Genomic DNA, 20,962 nt, shown 5'->3' on the forward strand with positions numbered 1-20,962 from the left:
AGTTGAATCTCAGTCACAATTTCTTTTAGAACCATTAGTTTTCCTGCCAATGCACTTTTCCTCCATCTTGGCCTAAGACTATTACCTTAGGTTCATCATCCAGAATCTAAAATACACAGCTTCCAAGATCGACATCATTTCAAGTGCCAGATTTTGTTTTTCACTTTGAGTCAAACATCTTTTTGTTGGATTAATGGTCAGTTGCAATAAACATTAACACTTCATCTGGATGAGCTTGAACTGAACTTTATTGAGCAATACACTGTCAAGAAAATCTACTTCAGACCATTATGGAACAATATTATTGCAGTAAACCATAACAAAAATGCAGTGGCAGTCAGCCTGGAGGTAACATGTGGGTGGATATCTGTGTGCGTGTGTGCGTGCGTGTGTGTGTGTGTGTGTGTGTGTGTGTGTGTGTGTGTGTGTCTGTCTACATGCCAGCAATCACAAATATGATCCCATTAACCACATTAAGATACCAATACTAGACAAGCATTTTAGCTTCATCAAGGGAGGAGGAGATGATGGTTTCAGCCAGTTGGTGGGCGAGTAGGTGAAGATCGCTATCAGCTATCGGCTCTCTGTTTTTATCACTCAAGACCCAGCCAATAATGTCACATGAAAGAGCCTCCGCAAAAGCCTCCAGCTTGGCTCCATGGTGAGGTCCTACTTCAAAAGAGTCTCTTGCCATATCATCTGTGGACAGCGAGTGCATCAGATGCTCCATTAACTCCACCTGGGAGTCGTTGACAGCTCCGTCCATGTCGTCCTCTTTGTCCTTTGGGGTTGGCGGAGGAGGTGAAGGCAGGAAAACCTTCGCCAAGCCTCCTTTTAGCTTCCTTGCGAAACTGTGTCTGCTCCTCTCAAGCTCAGGGAGGAGAGGCGTGGTTGGAGGGGCGTCGGGGTAGTCAAGGGATCCCATGACGGGGAGCCCTGACTGGGACAGCGGTGGGTAACAGGGCTGGGTGTCTTTGGATGTCTGGATTTCTTTGCCTGGATCCATATCTGTGGATCTTTCGCTGTCAGATTCATTTATAAAAGCTGATTTTGTACTCTGGGAACCGTCGTGATCCTCGACGTTGTGACCTCCACACACTTCCCTCAGAGCAACGTCAACCACTGCTGAGGCTAACTCTTCAGCTAACGTCTCCTGGTTCTGATAAAATCTGGACGCCCGGCAGTCCACCTCAGGCGCCACCATTTCCATTTGGCTTATAAATGACTGGATTATGTTCTCGGCCATATTTTGGGCAAACTCCTCAAGAACCCCAATGTTTAGGTGGCTTCTCTTGAGGCCTTCTGGAGTGGGCTCTGACACCCTTGGATCTGCACTCGCTGCTTGCATCAGATCCTGTGAGGACAAAAGCAATAATCTTAGTAAAAGTGAAGGAAATATTGCCTTTCCTGGATCCTCTTTACAAGATTATGGTGAAGGCCAGTACAAGGCACAAGCCCAGAACAGAGTCCAAAGATGGTAATAGTTCTATTTTGTTTTTCTATTAGAATATTGCTTGCCAATATGTTCTGGCTTTGTCCTAAAATACACAATTATTGGAGGTCTATTTTCCAGACTTTATCTGATGTTGTCGGAAAGACGATAGATCCAGATCCTTTAATTGGTATATTTGGTGTCTTTGGAGATGGAAGTCCTCTCAGGGGAGCTAACGGTACAGTGGCAGCCTTTATAATGTTATTAGCACAAAGATTGGTTCTCCTTAACTGGAAAAATCAACAGCCTCCCTGTTATATTGTCTGGTTAAGAGATGTAATGCAGCACTTGAAACTGGAAAAATTAAGATTAATACTGCGAGGCTCTGCCTTTAAATTTGAGAAAATATGGCGTCCCTTCATAGTCTATGCTAAATCTAAGTTTTAAATCTCCTCTATTAGTCCCTATTCATTGTCATTATAAGTTTATTCAGATATTTATTTATTAATTTATTTATTTTACACTGCATCAATTAATCCTGTCATATTGAACTGGTAAGCAACTATTATTTTTATTATTTTTCATTTTATTTTATTCATTGATTATAATTTATTTATTAATGTATGCACATGTATGTATGTGTATATCCATCTATTTTGTGATATTTTTTTTTTCATTATTATAATTTTTTTGTCTTTCTTGTTTTTCCACCTTAAACAAGGTGGGGGAATGGTTATTTGCATTGTACTGATCTGTAAAACTTATGTGTTCTGAAAGCCAATAAACACAATATAAAAAAAAGAATATTGCTTGCCAACGTGTTCAGTTAAAGCCAGGGAGGACATATCTTTGCCCTAAATGGTGCAGCATTTTTCTTTTAGTCTCTGTTCTACAAATATTCCTACATTCCTCACCTGTCTCAGCGAGAGAAGAAATTGATAAGCTGCAAATTGAAAGAGTGATAAACTACGAATATAAGAAACAGCAAAAGAGAAAGTAATCCAGACTGGTGTAGAAATAGAGGAAGAAAACACAGGCCCAGACAGAACAAAAAGTCCCCTTCTCAAGCCTCAGATGGAAAGTAAGATTGAGGCCTCCACCACAGCCTGTCAACATATGAGCTGTCAGCCAGCCAGGATGTGACAAGCAGGAAGGGCTGCCGTCCAAAGCAGGAACCTGACATTTTTTCTAAACTCCGTTTGTATCGGCATCTTTAGTTAATGGAGATAGAGTTGTGTTGGATAATTGTATCTTCCAGTTGAGAAAACAGAAATGGAGCAAAGCAAATGTTACAGGAAATGTGTTCTGTTGTTCATCTCTGAAAACATCTGTATCCATTTCAACGCAATGCAGAAAAAAAATGCTTTGGACAGACGCACAACTGTTGGGAAAGGTTTTGTTTCACTAAAGTTGATTTAGCCAACAGGAGTGTTGGTACTCCCATCCAGTGAAACACTGACCCTACAAGTGTGTTAGTGCAAACAGTTATTAATATGAAACTTAAACTATCATTGCTCTTGAGGGCATTGATTCATCAAGCTGTTATATGTTTTTCTTTCTTTTACTACTGTTTTTTATTCTTCTGAATAAAGCCTTGACTGACTATTTTGCGCTGTGATTTTTGAAAGTTTTCCAAATTAGTTAGTTTAAAGGTTAATAGTTAACATTTTAGGAAACACACTTATTCGCTTTAATGCTAAGTGAAGATCTATCTATCAGAAGATCGATACCGCTCTTATATCCGAATGCTCAATAGCTCAGAGTGCACCAGTTAGCTTAGCACAAAGAATGGAAACCAGGGGAAACAGCTAGCCCTAAAAAACTAGCACCTCTAAAACTCTCTTTTTAACACGTTATATTGTGTTTATTTAAGTCGCACAAAAACTAAAGAGTAAAAACGACCAGATGTGGTTTTAGGGGGATTATGTGGCAGACTATTTCTTGGCTGTACAGACATGAGGTATTGAAGAACGGGACAGTTGGGTTTAGGTAAAGAAGAACGGGACAGTTGGGTTTAGGAAAAGTAGAACGAGACAGTTGGGTTTAGGGAAAGTAGAACGAGACAGTTGGGTTTAGGAAAAGAAGAACGGGACAGTTGGGTTTAGGTAAAGAAGAACGGGACAGTTGAGTTTAGGAAAAGTAGAAAGCAACAGTTGGGTTTAGCCACCCTATGCAGAATATCGGGCTTTCATACTACTTACTACCATTGTCGCTCTTAATACTACATCATCTTTGAGCCACGCGTAGCTGCTGCTCTGCGTTCTACACACTGAAACTGGAATTATCCCTCTTTTTTTATTTAATAGGAAACAAAATGCATATGGAACAATGGATATTTTATTGCTATATTGACCACCGGACTGGAAATGTCCTTGGTTTTCATTTCAGAAATCTTTTCAGATTCAGATACAAGAAAGTAGGCGTGTTTTCCAAAAATATTTATTTACATGTTGGAGATAATTAGGTTGTAGTAAAGTAACATAGTTTTATTTATTGCATTGTACATTTTTTCACTTTAACATTTAGCTAGCTAGCTGTAGCATTAGCAGAAAATGGCTATTGTAATAGACGTTAGCACTTGCTAACAACATTTCTATTGTTGACCCTTTTGTCCTAAAGGTTGCTCAAGTTGTGAAACTTTGTCTAGCTAGTGGACAAACGTGTTAATGTCATCAAATATGTTTAAAACTACTGAAAATATGTATTTTCCCTCTTTTTAACCTTACCTAGCTAACGCAACCTTATAGCACCGTTGCTGTTTAGGTTGCATTTTAAGTTTTCTGATGAGACAGATGTGAAACTGAACTTAATACCCTTAACAACTTCTTCATTTTCTTCTTTGGTTCTACTACAACTACTGTATTACTACTAGTCCTACTTTAGAAAGACTTTGATGAATCTGCTCATGAATCAATTGATTTGTTTGATGTAAATTTTCCAAAAATGTTACTCAAATCCAGTTCAAGCAGTTTTCTGAACATACTGTATATGGTAACTGTCTTTTCCAAAAGCACACATACTTTCTCTTTCCTCTATAAGCTCCTTCTTTATGCAGCTAATGCGAATAACGCTCTGAGCGACACCAGTGGTAACTTTACCAAACCATTGTAATCTCTTGGTGTGCGTGTTAAGAACTTCAAATGATGTGTCACAGTATTATCCTGCTATTACTCACTTAGTGGATCACAGCCTGTGATGAATATGGACAGAGCTCAGAGAGAAGGACAAGATTGAGAATGAAGAACAGATGTGAAACAAATTACAGCTAAAACAAAGAATGTTTTCTCTTGGCAGTCTGACTTGGACTCTGGGAGACAAACTATTGTTTATGAGATGAGGATGCTACTTTAATTTGTGTTACACAACCCTGTGTAAACAAAGTATGTTGGTTATGATGGTACTTATACACCTAAACTCTCTTCTATCCAAAGTTTCTACATGCTCACAATTACCAGTCCAAAGGCCATTCGGTGCCTTGCAAAATATTGTTGTAAATGCAATGCCTCAGTTGACCTTGTTTTAAAACAGGATTTAATAATAATGAAATAGAGATAGCCTTCTTCAAGGGAAGTCTTTGGGGGTTTTAGAATTCATTTTTGCTGATTAATTCCTGAAAATATCTTCACAGTGTATCATCTTTTGTTTTAAATATTTCAATTGAACCTTTGTTAGCTCAAGAAAAACTAGACAGATAAGACCAGAGATTAAGCACTACAAAATAAGCTCTACAAAATAGATACAAATTTTAATTCTCGATGACCAAAAAGAGGGAAATAGACTTGCTTCACCTTATAAAACTTTGAGATTTATGAAGTATGGCAGCTGAAAAAGGCAACTGTGGATTTACTGTGATACCTGGCGAGAGGCAGAAGGCATTTTAAGAGGATGGATGAAGCCAAAAGTTACGTAAATGAACTACAAAATGAGAAAACAAGATACAGGAAACATCAGGCGGCTTATAGACTGTTTGTAAACCAACTTACCAGTTGGTAACGGGGGCGATGGTTCGCAGTTTGATGTCTCTGGTGCAAATGAGTTTACAAGGAAATGATTTGACGGATGAGTTAACAAGTTTCACCCACTTCCTGTGTGTGTGTGTGTGTGTGTGTGTGTGTTTGTTTGTTGAGAGAGAAGTAGTGTTTGTGTGTGATATTATTTGCAGCAGTCTACCTCATTGACAACACAAACAAATGACAAATGCATACACATTAAGTAATCCTGCATTGGGTTTATAACAATGCCTTAAATTATAATTTTTTTGTTCTTGAGGTCAAAATGATAAAAAGATGGTTCACGAGAGGAAGAAGAAGAGGATAGAGATAAATGGCCGAGGAGGAGATGATGCGGATAAGGTAAAACATTTTGTTACTTTTGTGATTTTACTGCAGTTTGTTGCACAACAGCCAGACAATACCAGAAACTGATCATGTGTGTGTAATTTTCTGTGACGCATTATGTCCATGACACCCTTCATTTAGTGTCCAAACCCCGGCCAATGCAGATTTCTTAGCAGCTTCAACTAAATAATAATACAACTTTTCCCTTGCAGCTCTGATGGAGACGTAAGCAATCTGGACATGAACTGCACTCATGTGAAAGCATTTTTGTGTTGGATGAGGACATCAGGGAGGGGAGATGAAATAAAGCAGTGCTATGAGATGATTTCTCTCTGTAGACTTCATTAGACGCCACATTGCAACTCGTGAACTGCAGGCCTTGAAGATGAGTTATTAAGAGTGAATGTTTCTGGGCCATAGGACTTTTTGTTGAGCCTGTTCGTTTTGTGCTGGAAGTGAAACAATAACCAAGGGGTGTTTGTCCATTTTGGAGTTTAATGAGACTTGATAGTACATTTGAAGGGCGTATTCAGAATTGACATTTGGCATTAATAGTGCTCTTCTGGTTGGTAGAGGATTAAAATTAATCAATCTACGATGTATTTCGTTCTCTTAACAAGACACGTTAGGCCTCTATCCCCATTATTCAGACAGAGATCAATCTTCCAAACTTCTGGCAGCTGGATACCGAACATGCCCTCTGGGTGCACAAATGTGCTATGAACCTCTTATTATCCAACTGTTGCTGCAGTAACTCTGGGTTGTTCGGCCCCCTAGGCCCTCTGTGTGCTGTTTCTGCTCCAATTCAGGAAATACAATCTGTGTGTCAGTGAGCTCATTGCTCAACAGCTAGCAGTTAAAATAGTTATTGCACTACCAATCCAAAATACTGGAGAGTCGTCTCCCCCGCCCTCCTGCCCAGACTCGAAGTTCACGGAGGTTGCCAGGCTGAGACCGCAGCATTCACAACAATGTTGCTAGACGCTTTTCTCACATAGCCAGACGTTACTCCACAGCACAGCGGAGTAGCTAACGGTAGATGCTAGTCTCACATAGCCAGACATTACTCCACAGCACAGCGGAGGAGCTAACGGTAGATGCTGGCTATATTGACAGTCATAAAAGCCAGTGCTCACGCGGAGCTTTTTTCGACTTAAAATTACAGTAAGAACTGCTAAAAACACAACAACCTCACCGTCCTCTCCACACGCCAGTCAGGCACACTTCCTCGGCTTAGAATTACAATACGAAACGCTAAAAATACCACTACCTTGCCGACGGAACACACTTCATTGGCTTAGAATTACGGCAACAATCGCTAAACACACTGCAAACTCACAGTCCTCTCTTTCCGATTTACAGCCCCCCTCTCATGGTTTAAAATAACTCACCATTGTCGGCTCCAGCCGCTAAAGAGGCTACACGCTGTAAACAGCCATGGGCTGCTTGCCTGGTCCTCCCGGTAACGTTAACAGTTAGCAGGGTTAGCATGGCGGCGTTAGCCAGGACCAGTCGGCATCACTTTACTGGCTATGTCTCAATTGTTTTTGCGAGTAACCAACTCGTTTACTCTAGCTATATAATTCAATGTGAGTACACAAATGTTGAAATGACAAAAAATGCCCATCCCTAGTAGCTGTGATAAATTAGCCTGAAGCTAATGCTTACCTGTTCAGGAGAAAATAAGCCAACTCTGCGTCCTTTTGGGATCTAAGCTGTCTCCATCTTTCAAATACATCTCCAATATTTACCAGGGGGTTGTTACGGATCTGGTCACGCAACTGTTAGAAACATGCTGTTTTCTTTTTTTTATGTCATGTAGAATCTATCTCCGTTGATCCTGTTCGTTTGTTTGCTGCTTTCATGGCTGTACTAACGTTACAGCTGTAGCGCGCTGGGTTTACGTTTTTACAGGTATATCTGGCAACCCGGGGCCTGTTTCACAAAACCAAGATAAGGGATTAAGCCGGGATTTTCCGGTTATCCTGGATGAATTAAGCCTTGATTCGGTTTCACAAAAGCGGAGGCGCATAAATCACCATGGAGATTTATTCTGTGCAGCTAGCCTGGTCCTGACCAGGCTAACAGCCAGGATTTATTTAATCCTGTAACCTTTTCTGTTCACTCAGCAGTGGTTTTACCCTTTTGTTATTAGCCTGGATTAAAATACAACAGGTGCATATTGCTGTTCATTTAAGTACTGTTATTATTTAAAGTTGTGACCATTATTTTTTTTTATAATTATAAATTTGTCATTGTTACTGTTATATTGCTGTATGAAGACTGCTGTTCATATTGTTGTAAGAAGTTTGATGAATATATTATGGCAGTTGTTGAGATAATTAGAAAAGGCTGATAAAATTTCAAATGAGTTTTAAATGAAGTCTGTTACTAAGGGCAATACATACAATGCTGTACATTTCTATAGTTTCCCAATGCACCTTAAATTATTTTAGTGTATCATTTCTTTTTTTATTCTTTAACAATAAGGATCATGTTTGTTCTGCTTCCATGTGCATTGTATTTGGCATTCTTAGCACACAATTTATGTTGTCCAGTAAACTGGGACTATAATTTGGGAGGATTGTACAATTTTAAGAACATATCCTAACTGTACAATCCTCCCAAATTATAGACTTAGTTCACTGGATCAGTAACTATCTAGTGATGTAGGCTACTGTACGTTCATGTAACAACAGGGAGAGGACACCTTAATGGTTTTTGACCTTATATTTTGCCTGGGGGGAAATAACTGATGAATATACTCTGTTCCATTCATGTTTATAGTGTGCATGGAATTTATCACTTTATTATCTTTATAGTTTCTAGATTTTACAGTTCAATTTCTTCAGTGTCTTTATTTTCTATGTTCATATATACCAGGGAGCAAGGCATATATATAAAAATATACATTTATGAACTACTGCTCTTAAATGAAACCATTCAATGTGTCACTTGTCAATTGCAAAAACGAACACCTGTACACTTTGCATTAAAAGCGAGTAGTGGAAGTTAATATGACTTAGGAAATTAATATTTTAGCCAGTGAGAGAGAGGGAGGAACAGAGTGAAAGAGATATTTACGCTTCATATTCTAGCGTTATAGAAAATGGATCTTCATGGTAAATTTCCTGAGTAACATTATCTTCTGCTTACTTTTAAGGCAAAGCGTACAATTGTTAATTTGTGCAAATGATTATTAGCCTAATCATTGAATGGTAGGAGTATGACGGTTTCCATTCAGAGCAGTGGTCAGTTAATGTATATGTTTAGTCTGCTTACGCATTCAGTCGGTCTGCAATCGTCTGCTAAGCTTTCTCTCGCTGTTTCAGTACAGCGGCCGTGTTATTTTCTTTTTATTCAAATAATGTGTTTCACGTCATCATACTTCCACAAGAAGCTGCTGCTCACTCTGTATAAAGTAGCCTATGTACAATGCGTATTCTCCATTTTGGCATCAGTAAATCTGTGCTCGACCTCGCAGTCTTTTGAGGAAATCCGTGGACGCGCATCTATCTGAATTAGTTCAGCCTGGTTCAACCTAGTCTCTCCTCCTCAGCCTGGCTTGGCCTTCGTGAAACGCACCAAGCCAGGATTCACAGATTAGACTAGGTCAAGCCTCGCTTTATCAGTTATCCTGGATTTAGATATTGTGCTTTTGTGAAACAGGCCCCCGGCCTGGCTGTCAAACTGGGCCAGTCAAACACACAGATCAAAACATAAACATAAATTCCGTCACGGAATGTAAATTTCGAAAAGAAAAAATACTGACATTAGCATTGTTGTCAGAAAAGATAGTATTTCAGTTTAACATGTTTCCTTAATATCTGATGAGGTATTGGTGTCATTTTTGGATTTATTACAGTACAAATATTACATATTGGACCTTTAAATAGATTCTAAGGGTCAGTTCAGTCTTGTGTGGCTGCCTAAAGGGAAATCATTACATGCCAGACCTGCATTACACAAGCAAATAAAAAACAACTACACAATTTAAGAGAGAAACGCACCCTCTGACTTGCTGTATTCTGCATTTTTGCGAGCGCTTTATACCACATTCATATTATTTTAAGGAAAACCGTTATTGTCAAACCATCAGTGCTGGTTTAAAGCTAAATGACATGTTAAAATGGGAGCATGTTTATGTTCCCCGGGTCCTATGTTCCCCAGGTCCTATGTTCCCCTCTTTGTATGAGACTGGGGAACATAGGACCCTTTTTCTAAAAAAGGGTCCTATGTTCCCCGGTCTATTACTTTTTCCACCATTACTGCCAAATTCCATGGCAAATAGGCCTATGTAGGCCTATGTAACCCTACCCCTAACCCCCCCCTGACCATTCCATGGCAAATAGGCCTATGTATAATAACCACTGTAACCCTAGGACCCAGATTGATAAATTGCGGGGAACATAGGACCCTTTTTAGAAAAACGGGGAATATAGGACCTTTTTTCTAAAGAAGGGTCCTATGTTATCCGAGCGGGGGAACATAGGACCCTGGGAACATAGGGATGACCCCGTAAAAATGGGACGACGCCTTGTGGACTTTTTACTTGAAATTACAAATTGGGTATGAATGTATTGAAATTCTGCATTGTGAGAGTTGTGAACGCAGGAAAAAAACATAATAGCAAATTAACAAATGTCATAAACAAGTTACATAAAAATCATAGTAACAGCAATGCAGTCAAGTAAAATCAAGTCATCTTGTAAAAAATTGCTTTGACAAATAACTCAAGGTCAATTTGACACACACACACACACACACACACACACACACACTCTTTTACTTATATTATACTTCTTTAGGCTACTACTAACTAAAATATGGTGTGGGTCTATATTGATCACATTAATATTTTGACAGAAATGCAGCCTGTATGTGCACAATCTGCAGATCTTATAGTTTTTTTGTACATAATTTAAAATAAGATAGACATTACTTCAAGCATAGAAAAATTTATATTGCAGTGGGACTGTATACAGTTTGTGATGTATAGTGAATTGAAATATGCATAAATGGTCTAATAAAGTTAGAAAAACATGTAAGCACGCATATAAATATAGAGTATGAATGAAAAGAACGTGTTTGTGTTTAATCATGTGCATTATGTACATCTCGGTCGGTGCCGGTAGTGAGGAAAACATCATTAAAAAATCCCTACCGTTTAAACTGCTATTGGTTGTTAGGCTGTTTGAAAATTCTACATGCTCCTCCTCCAGGGTTCGTTGGATCGAGGTGGGCGGGTGTTAAAACACCTTAAATTAGTTTAGATTTTTCTTGACTTTCTTAATTAAATAACAAAACAACACTATAACATAATAACGTTATCTTATGTAATCAGTTATTTTTAACGCTACTGTTTTCATAATTAATATTTGCACCGGGCGGAGCGGGCGGAGCCGTTATTATGAAACCAACGCCTGCTGGCAACGGCATTCGTAGCGAGTTCCTGATTGGTCCACCCGGCTCAAATCTCAGCCAATGAGAATGAAGCGCAGTAGATTTGGATCCGCAGCTGAAGCACTTTTGTTTGAGCTGAGCTCTAGTCTAAGAACCAACACAACAAACCTGGACTATTTACAACAATTAAATGCACTGCAGGCGTTTCTCGTTCCTAAACTAAGCGACCGAATCAAACGCGTAGGAATTGTAAAACACGGTAAGACAAAATAATACATTCTAGCTTTATAGTTTGAATGCAGAACCGGTTCACGTGTGGAAACCCCACCTCGCTGACACAATGATGCAAACGCTCTTTAGCTAACTTAACGTTTCTCTATTTTTATTTTATCTGTATCTAGCTAACGCTGTTAACGTAAGCCTTGAAGCCACAGGACGTTTTTTAAAACCGACCCGCCATTTCTTTGTGTTTAACATTAGCAGATCAAAGTGCAGCCGCTGCAAAGCTTGTTTGCGGAGGATAAAGGAGCCAGCCATGCCCTTCACTAGGGGAAAGAAGCCAGCACTCGCCGCTGGGAGCAAGATACCCAAGCTTAATGCAACAACGAGTGAGAACCAGGTAAACGATGCACTCCATGGTCGTTTGAATAACCAGCTTGGTTGCAGAGGAGAGGCTGTAAACAAAGCAGACCGAGCAGCCGCTGCTCCTTTAAGTTGCCTGGCGCCCAGAGGTCAACGTGTAAGAGGATTGACGTAAACCTTAAGTTAACGAGACTTGTGGTGAAATGCAAACAACGTATTTTATTTTTGCAATCTGTGCATACATGTGATAAGTGTGTTCTCCTGTTATGTTGCAGGAGGAAGGTCCACAGGTGAAGAGGTCCTCCTCCCCTCCTCATGGTGCCCCAAAGAAGAGGACTGCTTTTATCGACATCACTAATGTGAGTCTTGTCCTAGAGGTTTGTGGTTTTGGTAGAGTGAACAGCATCCATATTCAGGGTCAACGCTTAAAAACGTATTGGGTGAAGCAGTTGGCAGCAAGGTTGTTGTAGGGCTGGGCGAAATGGGAGGGAATCAAATTTCACGATATTTTTGACCAAATACCTCTAACGATATGTAGGGTTGACAATTGGTGCTTTCACAAAATATTTACACAATGAGATTTTTGAAAAATAATCATCAGTAATGTGGATATAATGACCAAGTGGGTAAAGGGGAAATAATAGAACTGCAAGAACAGTCTGGAAAGTTAAGAAAATGACATCACTTTACTGTAATGCAGCCTATAAAACCAGGAAAACACTTATGTCTTGTTATGATATTACGAAATCCAAAATCTTAAGACTGTATCTCTCCTATAATATCTCATATCGTTATATTGACGTATTGCCTAGCACTAGGTTGGAGACACTTTGTCTACAGTGGGGAAAAAAATATTTCTTATTACCTTAAACCAACCTGGTGAGTAGAAGTGAAATGGTTACATCTATGATCATATTGTCAGTATGAGCTGATAGTAATAATATCCCTCCCTGCATGATTATTATAGCGCCATGTTCTCTGACTTTATGATAATGTTTTCTAAGTGGTAATGTTTTATATAAAACGTGTTTGTTTTGGTCTGAATTATCACTGAGCCTAGTTACACAAAGTGTGGCTTAGGAAGGACAAAAAAGATCATAAAATTTGCTTCCTGGCTACTCTTTTATTTTTAGGACTTTTGATGACTTCAATGTTTTCATATTGATTGTGGTTTTGGGTTAGTTTGAGTAGAGCTATTCAACAGCTGGCTCTAAAGACCATCACCTTAACTTTGTGTCTCCTCTGATTGCATCGTTGTGTAACACCACCGTGCATCAGTGGGGAGACACTGTTGCATTTGTTTGTACCAAAGCCACGGCGATGCACAGAAAATTTGACTCGTGATCGTGACACTGTCAAGTAAAATTGCTGGAAGATGTGTACATTTATGGTGCATGGGTAGAAAGGGTGCTTTGGTTAACAACATTTGTTAGGTGTTGTGATTATGAACTTAGTTTCACCCAAGTGTTTTTTTTTTTTTTTTTTTTTTTTTTAAATGCTAAAATACTGCATGTGCTTTGATAATGATACACATGGTGTTTTAAAGCTTTAGTGCGTAACTTTTTTAATATTAATTAACTGCTGTTACATTCAAGCTGTTGCCAAATTAGTTGATCCAAAGCTAATTTAAGACTATCAGCTCCACACTACTCTCTGTATTCCGCAGTATGGCTATGTTTAGAAAATGGTGTCATCTGGTGACTTTCGCGTGCAGAAACTTGAGTGAAGATAATGACCTCTTCTGAAGAGTCCCATGTTATTTTTTTTATTTTTTTATTTTTTAATCTTCCATTTCCTCCTTGGCTACTAGCACTACTAACTAGTGTGGGGGCACGTGCGCAATTACGGAAGGCTTGTGTAATGTGGATGCAACAGTGTTGTCATTACTTAGAATTCCTCATGGGGGCGACAGAAACTACGCACTATAGCTTTAAAAGCAATTTTACCAGCAAATATTTGTCATATTTCAGACATGGTCTTTGGCTCAAAAAGTAAGTAGCTGGAAGGAAAATATGTTGCAGTCCTGTGTCACTACAGGTTTTGACTGTTAGACAGAGGACCTGGTAAGTACTTGAAATAAAAATGTATCTTTCAGATCCACCAGCATGGTGCAGAGTTCTGTAGAATCTAATTCTGACAAATGTGCCCTCCGCATAAACCTCCCCAGGTTTGATTTATCAAGATCTGGGAGTGAGAATGACAGGCCATATTTCACCTGCTGCTGTCTGAAAGCTGAATGAGTTATGGATGATCTCCCGCCGTGTGTGTTTGTGTTTTAACTGCTCGCCCCTGTTGACGACAGGCTGTCGGTCAGTGTCTGTCTGAGTGTCGGCCCAACAGCGATGGCAGCTTCAGGACAGTACGTCTCCAACACTTTGGTGGTGCTCACTATGTGGGGCAGGGCGAGAAGCACGGTGTCAAACCAGGGTCTACATTTAACACATCAGGAATACCAGTGTGTCTAATGTATGCAGTGTGCTGCATGGAATTTCAAATACTGTATGTGGAAATTTGCAGTGGAAAGCTCATTGTGGGACTGGCTCTAGTGGCTGTAATTTTGCACCAAGGCTGAATTTTGGGAAAGAGACTTCAGATACAGTATTAGGGGACCACTAAGGCCACGTCCACCAAAACAATCTTTTTTTCAACCGTCTTCCCTGGATTCGTTTTCAAGAATAGTTGCGTCCAAACAAATTCATTTGTAAATGACTCAACACGCTACTTCATATGCCAGGCCTATAGGCGGTGCTGTTTTTGCTACAGAAATTCACCCAAAAACAGAGAAGAAGAGCATAGTCACTTCCACTTCCCATCATAACATAACATTCTCTTAATACATCCGTGGACTATAATAACTTTCACCACTGCTCATTTTATGAAGGCCTCTGCAAGAAAAGTCTTTGTTTACATTGTCTAATGTGCTGTTGGATTGCTTTTTATTTAGCAATTCTGTCTGCCATCGGACATGATTGCAGTCCGATGGCTAGCTAACATTGGCAGTCAAACAAACCTCAATGAACCAATGTCTTTCTGATAACCTACACGTTTTTTTTGCAGTAGCCTTTCTACAATAAGCCGTGGTAAAAGTTCTATATAAACTATAATCCTTTCAAGGAGTTGATAAGCAGATTAGCTAGCTAGTTGATAAGTTGTCTACTTCCACTTTATAAACAGATAACCATAGCAGCTAACGTTAACGTTACGTCGCTGCTGGAGTAGTCAACTACTTTAGCGATGTTTAACGTTAGCTACGTAACGTTAGCAATACATCTTGTTTAGAATCCAGGACCGGCAGAGCAGAGGGACGTGTCAGGGAGCAGAGAAAGTATTTAGATGAAGTGAGCTGGTTTGACCATGGAGATGGGATATGCTCGCTTAGCTTCACCGCAGTCGTATGTGTCGGTAGCTGCGGGTAAGAGAGGGTGTAAAAAAGGTCAAGGGGTGTGGCGATGACATCATTGATACAAACGTATGCAAACGAAGCCAAATGGGAGCAGTTTGCGAATTTTTTCCGCCCTGGGACCAGGTTTCAAAAAAGTGCGTTTTCAGGCAGTGCGTACAGGACATGTGTCGGCAGATTAACTTGTTGAATATCCCAATAACAATGTTACTTTCCATACATTTATTTCAGATAATGTGTACTCGGTTCTAACGTTGGGCTGCTTTCCATATTCTGCTAAAAGCAACAAATTGCTTGTTGAATTTAAAACAAATGAAAGGAAGTCATGTCCACGTTTCTTTTCATTGAACAAATTGAACATTGAATTGAATATGAAAGGCACCACCTTTTTATAAAAAAAAAAGATTTTTAAATTTTAAAGTGCAGTTTTTTACTGATATTTTCTTTTAACTAACTAAAAAAATCTCTGATAGTATGATGAAGCCTCTTCAAGATGTGTTTATTGCGGCAGTTGATATTGTATTGACGATTTAAAAAAATGTTGTGCAGCCCTAATGTATACACGAAAATAGCACTGAGGAAGTGAGAAATTTAATTAAACTGTATTTTAATCATTGACTGACATTAATGACACACACTGTAGTGTTTGTGTGAGTGACACACTGCGTCCCTGGGTTGTGGTGTGAAGGTGTAGCTGGGTTCTCCACTGTTGTGTGAATTGATGCACACTGCTACCTCACCTGGGTGTGAAACGGGCACTGTGTTTGTTTGCCACCTAGTTGGCTTCACAGCAGCAGTTTTGGCAACTGAGGTGAACAGGGCGGTGAGAGTTGGCCATGCGTTTACTCAAATTGGGATTTTGCAGCTCTTAGACACGAGTCAGTTTTGTACTTTATGGCGGTTTTCCCAAAAGACTTCTGGCACTGATCTTAAATATCATCACTTATATAAATGATAATTAGTAAATTTAAGATTTTTTTTGTTGTTAAAACATCGCCAGCTTATCACCACTCACTGTAAACTACCAAGGGTTTTTAATGGGCAATACAAAATGAATGAACAAGGGGCTGGTTCAAAAATCCTAATCCCACTTTGACTGTGTTCACAGGCTCATAAGGTTCAGATCAGCCTTCCAGGGAGGAAGAAGGAAGCGGGCAAGAAGCAGGTGAAGAAAACAAGCGCCCCTTCAGTGTCTGCGAAGAATCATGCCAACCTGACAAAGTAATGCAGCCATTGTTGTCGTCTGTTTACTTTGCCTCGATTTTCAATTCCTGCTCTTTCTCCGGTAGTCCTCTCCTTAATTTGCAGCCGCTCTCCCTCTGCAGGTCTTTGTCGGTGAGCTCAGACGGCTCGCCCAATGAGAAAGAAAAGACTGATTCAGAGGAGGGGAATGAAGAGGTGCAGAAGGCTGTAGCGGCTCCAGTAGAAGAGCTGGTTGCTGCTGCGCCCCCTGCTGCCCGGGAAGTGCCAGCACACCTTCAGAAACAACCAGTAAGGGGAATTCAAGAGGAGCTTCTGACCTGTACAAATGTTGTAGAAAGGTTTGTTGTTTCCTCCTCTTTACTCATATTCTCCTCACGCTTGCAGATCCCAGAGGAGTTTGACATCGACTCTGAGAACTCGGAGGACTGTTACATGTGTCCGGAGTACGCAAAGGAAATCTTTGACTACCTCAAACAGAGAGAGGTGAGCCAAACCAAAACACTATTACCAAATTCCAGAAGGATTTTGGACACAAAAGCCTGTTTTAGTCATCTTAAAGGTCATCTTTCTTTTTTTAATCTCGTCTCTCTTCCGGTTTTTTCTTGTGCAGGAGAAGTTTGTCCTCTGTAACTACATGCCCCAGCAGCCCAGCCTCAACCCAGAGATGAGGGCAATCTTGATCGACTGGCTGGTGGAAGTGCAGGCGAGTTTTCCCGCTAGCCTGTTAGAGATATTTCAAGGGTGTAAAATGAGTGGGGTAATCCCATTTGTAAAATCATTGCCAATTTAAACTAAGGGGTTCAAACAAACCTACATTTTGAGGAACGTATAAACAATAATCTGCTAAACTGAAACTAAATTTCAGCAATACAAAGTTGTGTCTCTGTGTTGCTGACGTGCCCGCTACAGTTAATGCCGTAATGCTTCTCCAGTTTTACAGCACGTTGACTGGATTCTGTTTATGTGCTCGTTTAGGAGAACTTTGAGCTGTACCACGAGACCCTGTACCTTGCCGTAAAGATGGCAGACCACTACCTCTCCAAGACTCCGGTCCACAGGGAGCTGCTGCAGCTCGTCGGCTCCACCGCCATGCTCATTGCCTCCAAGTTTGAGGTAAAAATGCACAGCATGCAATTCAGATACGATAAGTTAGAGCACATTAACTACTGACAAACGCGCTTTTACGCAGATTTTACCCCCACACACACACACACACACACCTGTTTCATGTCTTATTTTTGTCGGCCCTGCAGGAGCGCAGTCCACCTTGTGTCGACGACTTTCTTTATATTTGCGACGATGCGTACAAGAGGGAGGAGATCATCTCCATGGAGGCCAGCATCCTGCAGGCGCTGTCCTTCGACATCAACATCCCCATCCCCTATCGGTTCCTCAGACGCTATGCCAAGGTGTGTGTGTGTGTGTGTGTGTGTGTGTGTGTGTGTGTGTGTGTGTGTGTGTGTGTGTGTGTGTGTGTGTGTGTGTGTGTGTGTGTGTGTGTGTGTGTGTGTGTGTGTGTGTGTGGACAGTTTACTTGATTGCCCTTTTGGTTCTTGCTAAAACCTAACCGCGCCTCTTTTAAAGCCACAGCGAGCCCTTCTTGCTCTTCACGATCTCTTGGCGTCTGCCCGTGTCCGTCATCCCTCGCCTGAGCGTTTGTTGTGCTGTCTCTGCAGTGTGTGAACGCCGGCATGGACACGCTGACCCTGGCCCGGTACTACTGCGAGATGAGTCTCATGGAGATGGAGCTGGTGTCCGAGAGAGGCTCGCTGCTCGCCTCAGCCTGCCTGCTGATGGCGCTCGTCACCAAAGACCTGGGAGGATGGGTAGGCTCTCCGTCAACACTTGTTTACACTGTTGCTTTGTCTTGGCCTCCGCTTTGTAGCTCCCTGTCAAGATGTTTTCTGCGGAAGTTGATTTGGTATTGTTGGGAGTAGTTCTAAAACCGTGCCAAAAGGCTCGTAAAGACGGAGATGATTTTTTTTTATTTTAAAATGAAAACGTCGTCGTGTGGATGTAGCCGTCGATCCTGTGACTCAGTGTAAGTGAAATAGTTCCTTGCGCTTGTCCAACGGTTAAGTTGCAACAGCTTTTGACCTGGATGAATTTTTAGTCCTGCATGACGAGAACGAACTGCAGCTCTGTCTAGAGAGAACAATCCTCCTCCATCAATTTAAATGCAAATAGTTTTTCTATGTAAACGTGAGTTATCATTGCAGCAGTAATTGCAAGGGGCAGCGAGTAATTTCACTTTGTCCCTGGGTTGATTCCAGAATCGGCTCCCAGTTTAGAAATGATCATGTTTATGTTATATTGAAAAAGACAGAGACTGAGTAATGAAAGCCGAGCGATGGATTTGTGATTTTATGTTTTTGTAGTTTTAAAGGTCCCATGACATGGTGCTCTTTGGATGCTTTTATATAGACCTAAGTGGTCCCCTAATACTGTATCTGAAGTCTCTTTCCTGAAATTCAGCCTTGGTGCAGAACAACAGCCACTAGAGCCAGTCCCACAATGAGCTTTCCTTAGGATGTGCCATTTCTGTGTCTGAAGCTATTGAGGAGGAGAGAGGGGGGGGCAAGGTGGAGGGTGGGGGTGTAGCCTTGACCAACTGCCACTTTTCTCGTTTGAAAGCCATGATGTCTCTCTCTCATGGGTGGGCCAAATTCTCTGGGTGGGCAAAGCAGAGAAAGGGGAGGTAACCTTTCCCCTTATGACCTCATAACAAGCAGATTCCAAAACTACTCATCTGAGCTTTCCTTTTCTCAAAGGCAGAGCAGGATACCCAGGGCTCGGTTTACACCTATCACCATTTCTAGCCACTGGGGGACCCTAGGCAGGCTGGGGGAACTCATATTAATGTTAAAAAACCTCAAAGTGAAATTTTCATGCCATGGGACCTTTAATAGCGCCCGACCGATATATCGGCGGGCCGATGGCATTTTTCAAACTATCGGTATCTGCATTTATAATGGCTGATAAATGAATATTTAAAAAATAGAATAAAAACGGACGAAACACCCTTCAACCATGTTCTGAGTGTTGGCGTTGCATAGTTTGTCCACCAGAGGGCGCTCTACAACGTCCCTGTTGGCAACACCTCTTTAATTTTTTTTGTTATTGTGTTTTTGTTCAAAGGACTTAAGTTTCATATGTTAAGTTTGTATTTCTATACATTTTATTTATCAGAACTTTAATATATTTTGATCTTCCTCTATTCTCTCTGTGACAAGTTTATCTATCTATCTATCTATCTATTTATTTATCTATCGGATTTTTAAATCGCCAAATATTTGTATCGATCTCAGTTGGGCTCTAGCTTTTAACTATTCAACATTTCTGTATACAAATGTCTCCCTTGTGCTGCAGCGTCCCATCCTGCAGTTCCACTCGGGCTATCAGACGTCAGACTTGGCACCTGTTGTCCGAAAACTCTACGAGATGCTTTTAGCTCCTCCAGACGATAAACTACGAGCCGTCAGGAGCAAATACTCGCACAAGTAAGTTTGAAGACTGAAAACCCAACCCATTTATAATGAAGTGGTTAATGTTGATGAAATGCACAAGCAGCTAAATATTTTTAAATGGAATATTAATCAATTCTTTTATCTTTCAGAGTGTTTTTTGAAGTTGCTTCCTTGCCATTGGTCAACGTTGACATTTTGGACAAGGCGTTATCTCAGTGAGATGTCGCCCCCTCCCCCCCAAAAGAATCTTGCCAGTATAAATTGAGTGAGAATACTTAAAAGAAAAAAAAAAAGAATTCCCTCAAACCTGTATATAATGTGTTAATATGTTTAATATTTATACATGTAGTCTAGCCAGTCTTTTATGTAATATTGGAAATAAATCTTTAATTCCAGTTTGTGATGGAAAAGAGTTTTAATGTGGGCATGTGTTGTTAAGTTCTGCCAGTTTATTATGTTAAGGTTTTTAATAATGGCATTTTAGTGTTTCATTTGGGTACACTGTTTGGCATTCATTTCATAACATTTTGATGAGAGGAAAAACCAGAGAAAATTCATTAGTAATTTGTAATCTCCGTCTCCCCATCATTTTACGATGATGGGGAAGTGAAATTAGTAAATTGCTTACTTTTTACTGATGAATTATGCACCGGCCCTCACATTTTTTTATAATTTTTTATAAATTGTTGAAGTTAGCAGGTGTGCATGTGTGTATTTCCATACGTTGTACAGTGTTTATCATGTTAATATCATTATGCTAATTATTTGTATAAAAGACGACCGAATGATGCTGTGCTATTTTTAAATAGCTGTCATGCGTACTCTTAAAATAAAGACGTTTCTCTTTTTTTATGTTTGATAACATGGCTGTAAATCATTTGGATAATAGGAATTTGTATTCTATTTTAATGTCTTGATGTAGTAGCATCTCTCTAACTGGATATGTGCAGGATGTGGTTGTGTTGTTCGGCCACTAGAGGGCAGTAATGCACCACGGTCCTCCAGACTCAGACTCTTCTCTGCATGGTGCTGCTGCTTCCCCGAGCCCAAATTGATCAAATCATCAGATCAGTTTCTCTTGAAACTCATTAGATTATTATACTGAAGCCATGTTGGACTACTGTTGATTCTATTACCT

General features: G+C 40.3%; 2 protein-coding genes across 4 annotated transcripts; one reads left to right on the forward strand and one right to left on the reverse strand.

Annotated features, from left to right (window-relative positions):
* Positions 1–224: 224 nt before the first annotated feature.
* si:dkey-171c9.3 (uncharacterized) lies at positions 225–5,458 on the reverse strand. The gene is made up of 2 exons (XM_028564358.1): positions 5,416–5,458; positions 225–1,354 (listed from the first exon to the last, which is right to left on the reverse strand). The coding sequence occupies exon 2, from the start codon at positions 1,346–1,348 to the stop codon at positions 488–490; it is 861 nt and encodes a 286-aa protein (XP_028420159.1). The 5' UTR covers positions 1,349–1,354; positions 5,416–5,458; the 3' UTR covers positions 225–487.
* A 5,762-nt stretch (positions 5,459–11,220) lies between these two features.
* Positions 11,221–20,686, forward strand: ccnb3 (cyclin B3). 3 transcript variants are annotated; one of them, XM_028564177.1, is made up of 13 exons: positions 11,221–11,431; positions 11,656–11,791; positions 12,030–12,113; positions 14,057–14,113; positions 16,263–16,375; positions 16,480–16,645; positions 16,742–16,840; positions 16,968–17,060; positions 17,333–17,470; positions 17,611–17,766; positions 18,034–18,183; positions 19,727–19,857; positions 19,974–20,686. In XM_028564177.1, exons 2-13 carry the CDS (start codon positions 11,708–11,710, stop codon positions 20,041–20,043), a joined length of 1,341 nt encoding a protein of 446 aa, XP_028419978.1. In that variant the 5' UTR covers positions 11,221–11,431; positions 11,656–11,707; the 3' UTR covers positions 20,044–20,686. The 3 variants fall into 3 exon arrangements, with proteins under 3 accessions (XP_028419978.1, XP_028419977.1, XP_028419979.1); XM_028564176.1 differs by having other exon boundaries at positions 11,222–11,431; positions 11,653–11,791; XM_028564178.1 differs by lacking the exon at positions 14,057–14,113 and having other exon boundaries at positions 11,223–11,431; positions 11,653–11,791.
* The last annotated feature ends 276 nt before the right edge of the window (positions 20,687–20,962 follow it).

This window comes from Perca flavescens, chromosome 19 (assembly GCF_004354835.1).
Source record: "Perca flavescens isolate YP-PL-M2 chromosome 19, PFLA_1.0, whole genome shotgun sequence".
NCBI lineage: Eukaryota > Metazoa > Chordata > Actinopteri > Perciformes > Percidae > Perca > Perca flavescens.

Coding starts and splice junctions, on each gene's coding strand:
- si:dkey-171c9.3 (XM_028564358.1), bottom strand. CDS start 1,348: ATGCAAGCAGCGAGTGCAGATCCAAGGGTGTCAGAGCCCACTCCAGAA.
- ccnb3 (XM_028564177.1), top strand. CDS start 11,708: ATGCCCTTCACTAGGGGAAAGAAGCCAGCACTCGCCGCTGGGAGCAAG. Junction 16,646..16,741: donor CACACCTTCAGAAACAACCA/GTAAGGGGAATT, acceptor TCACGCTTGCAG/ATCCCAGAGGAGTTTGACAT. Junction 19,858..19,973: donor AGGAGCAAATACTCGCACAA/GTAAGTTTGAAG, acceptor TTTATCTTTCAG/AGTGTTTTTTGAAGTTGCTT.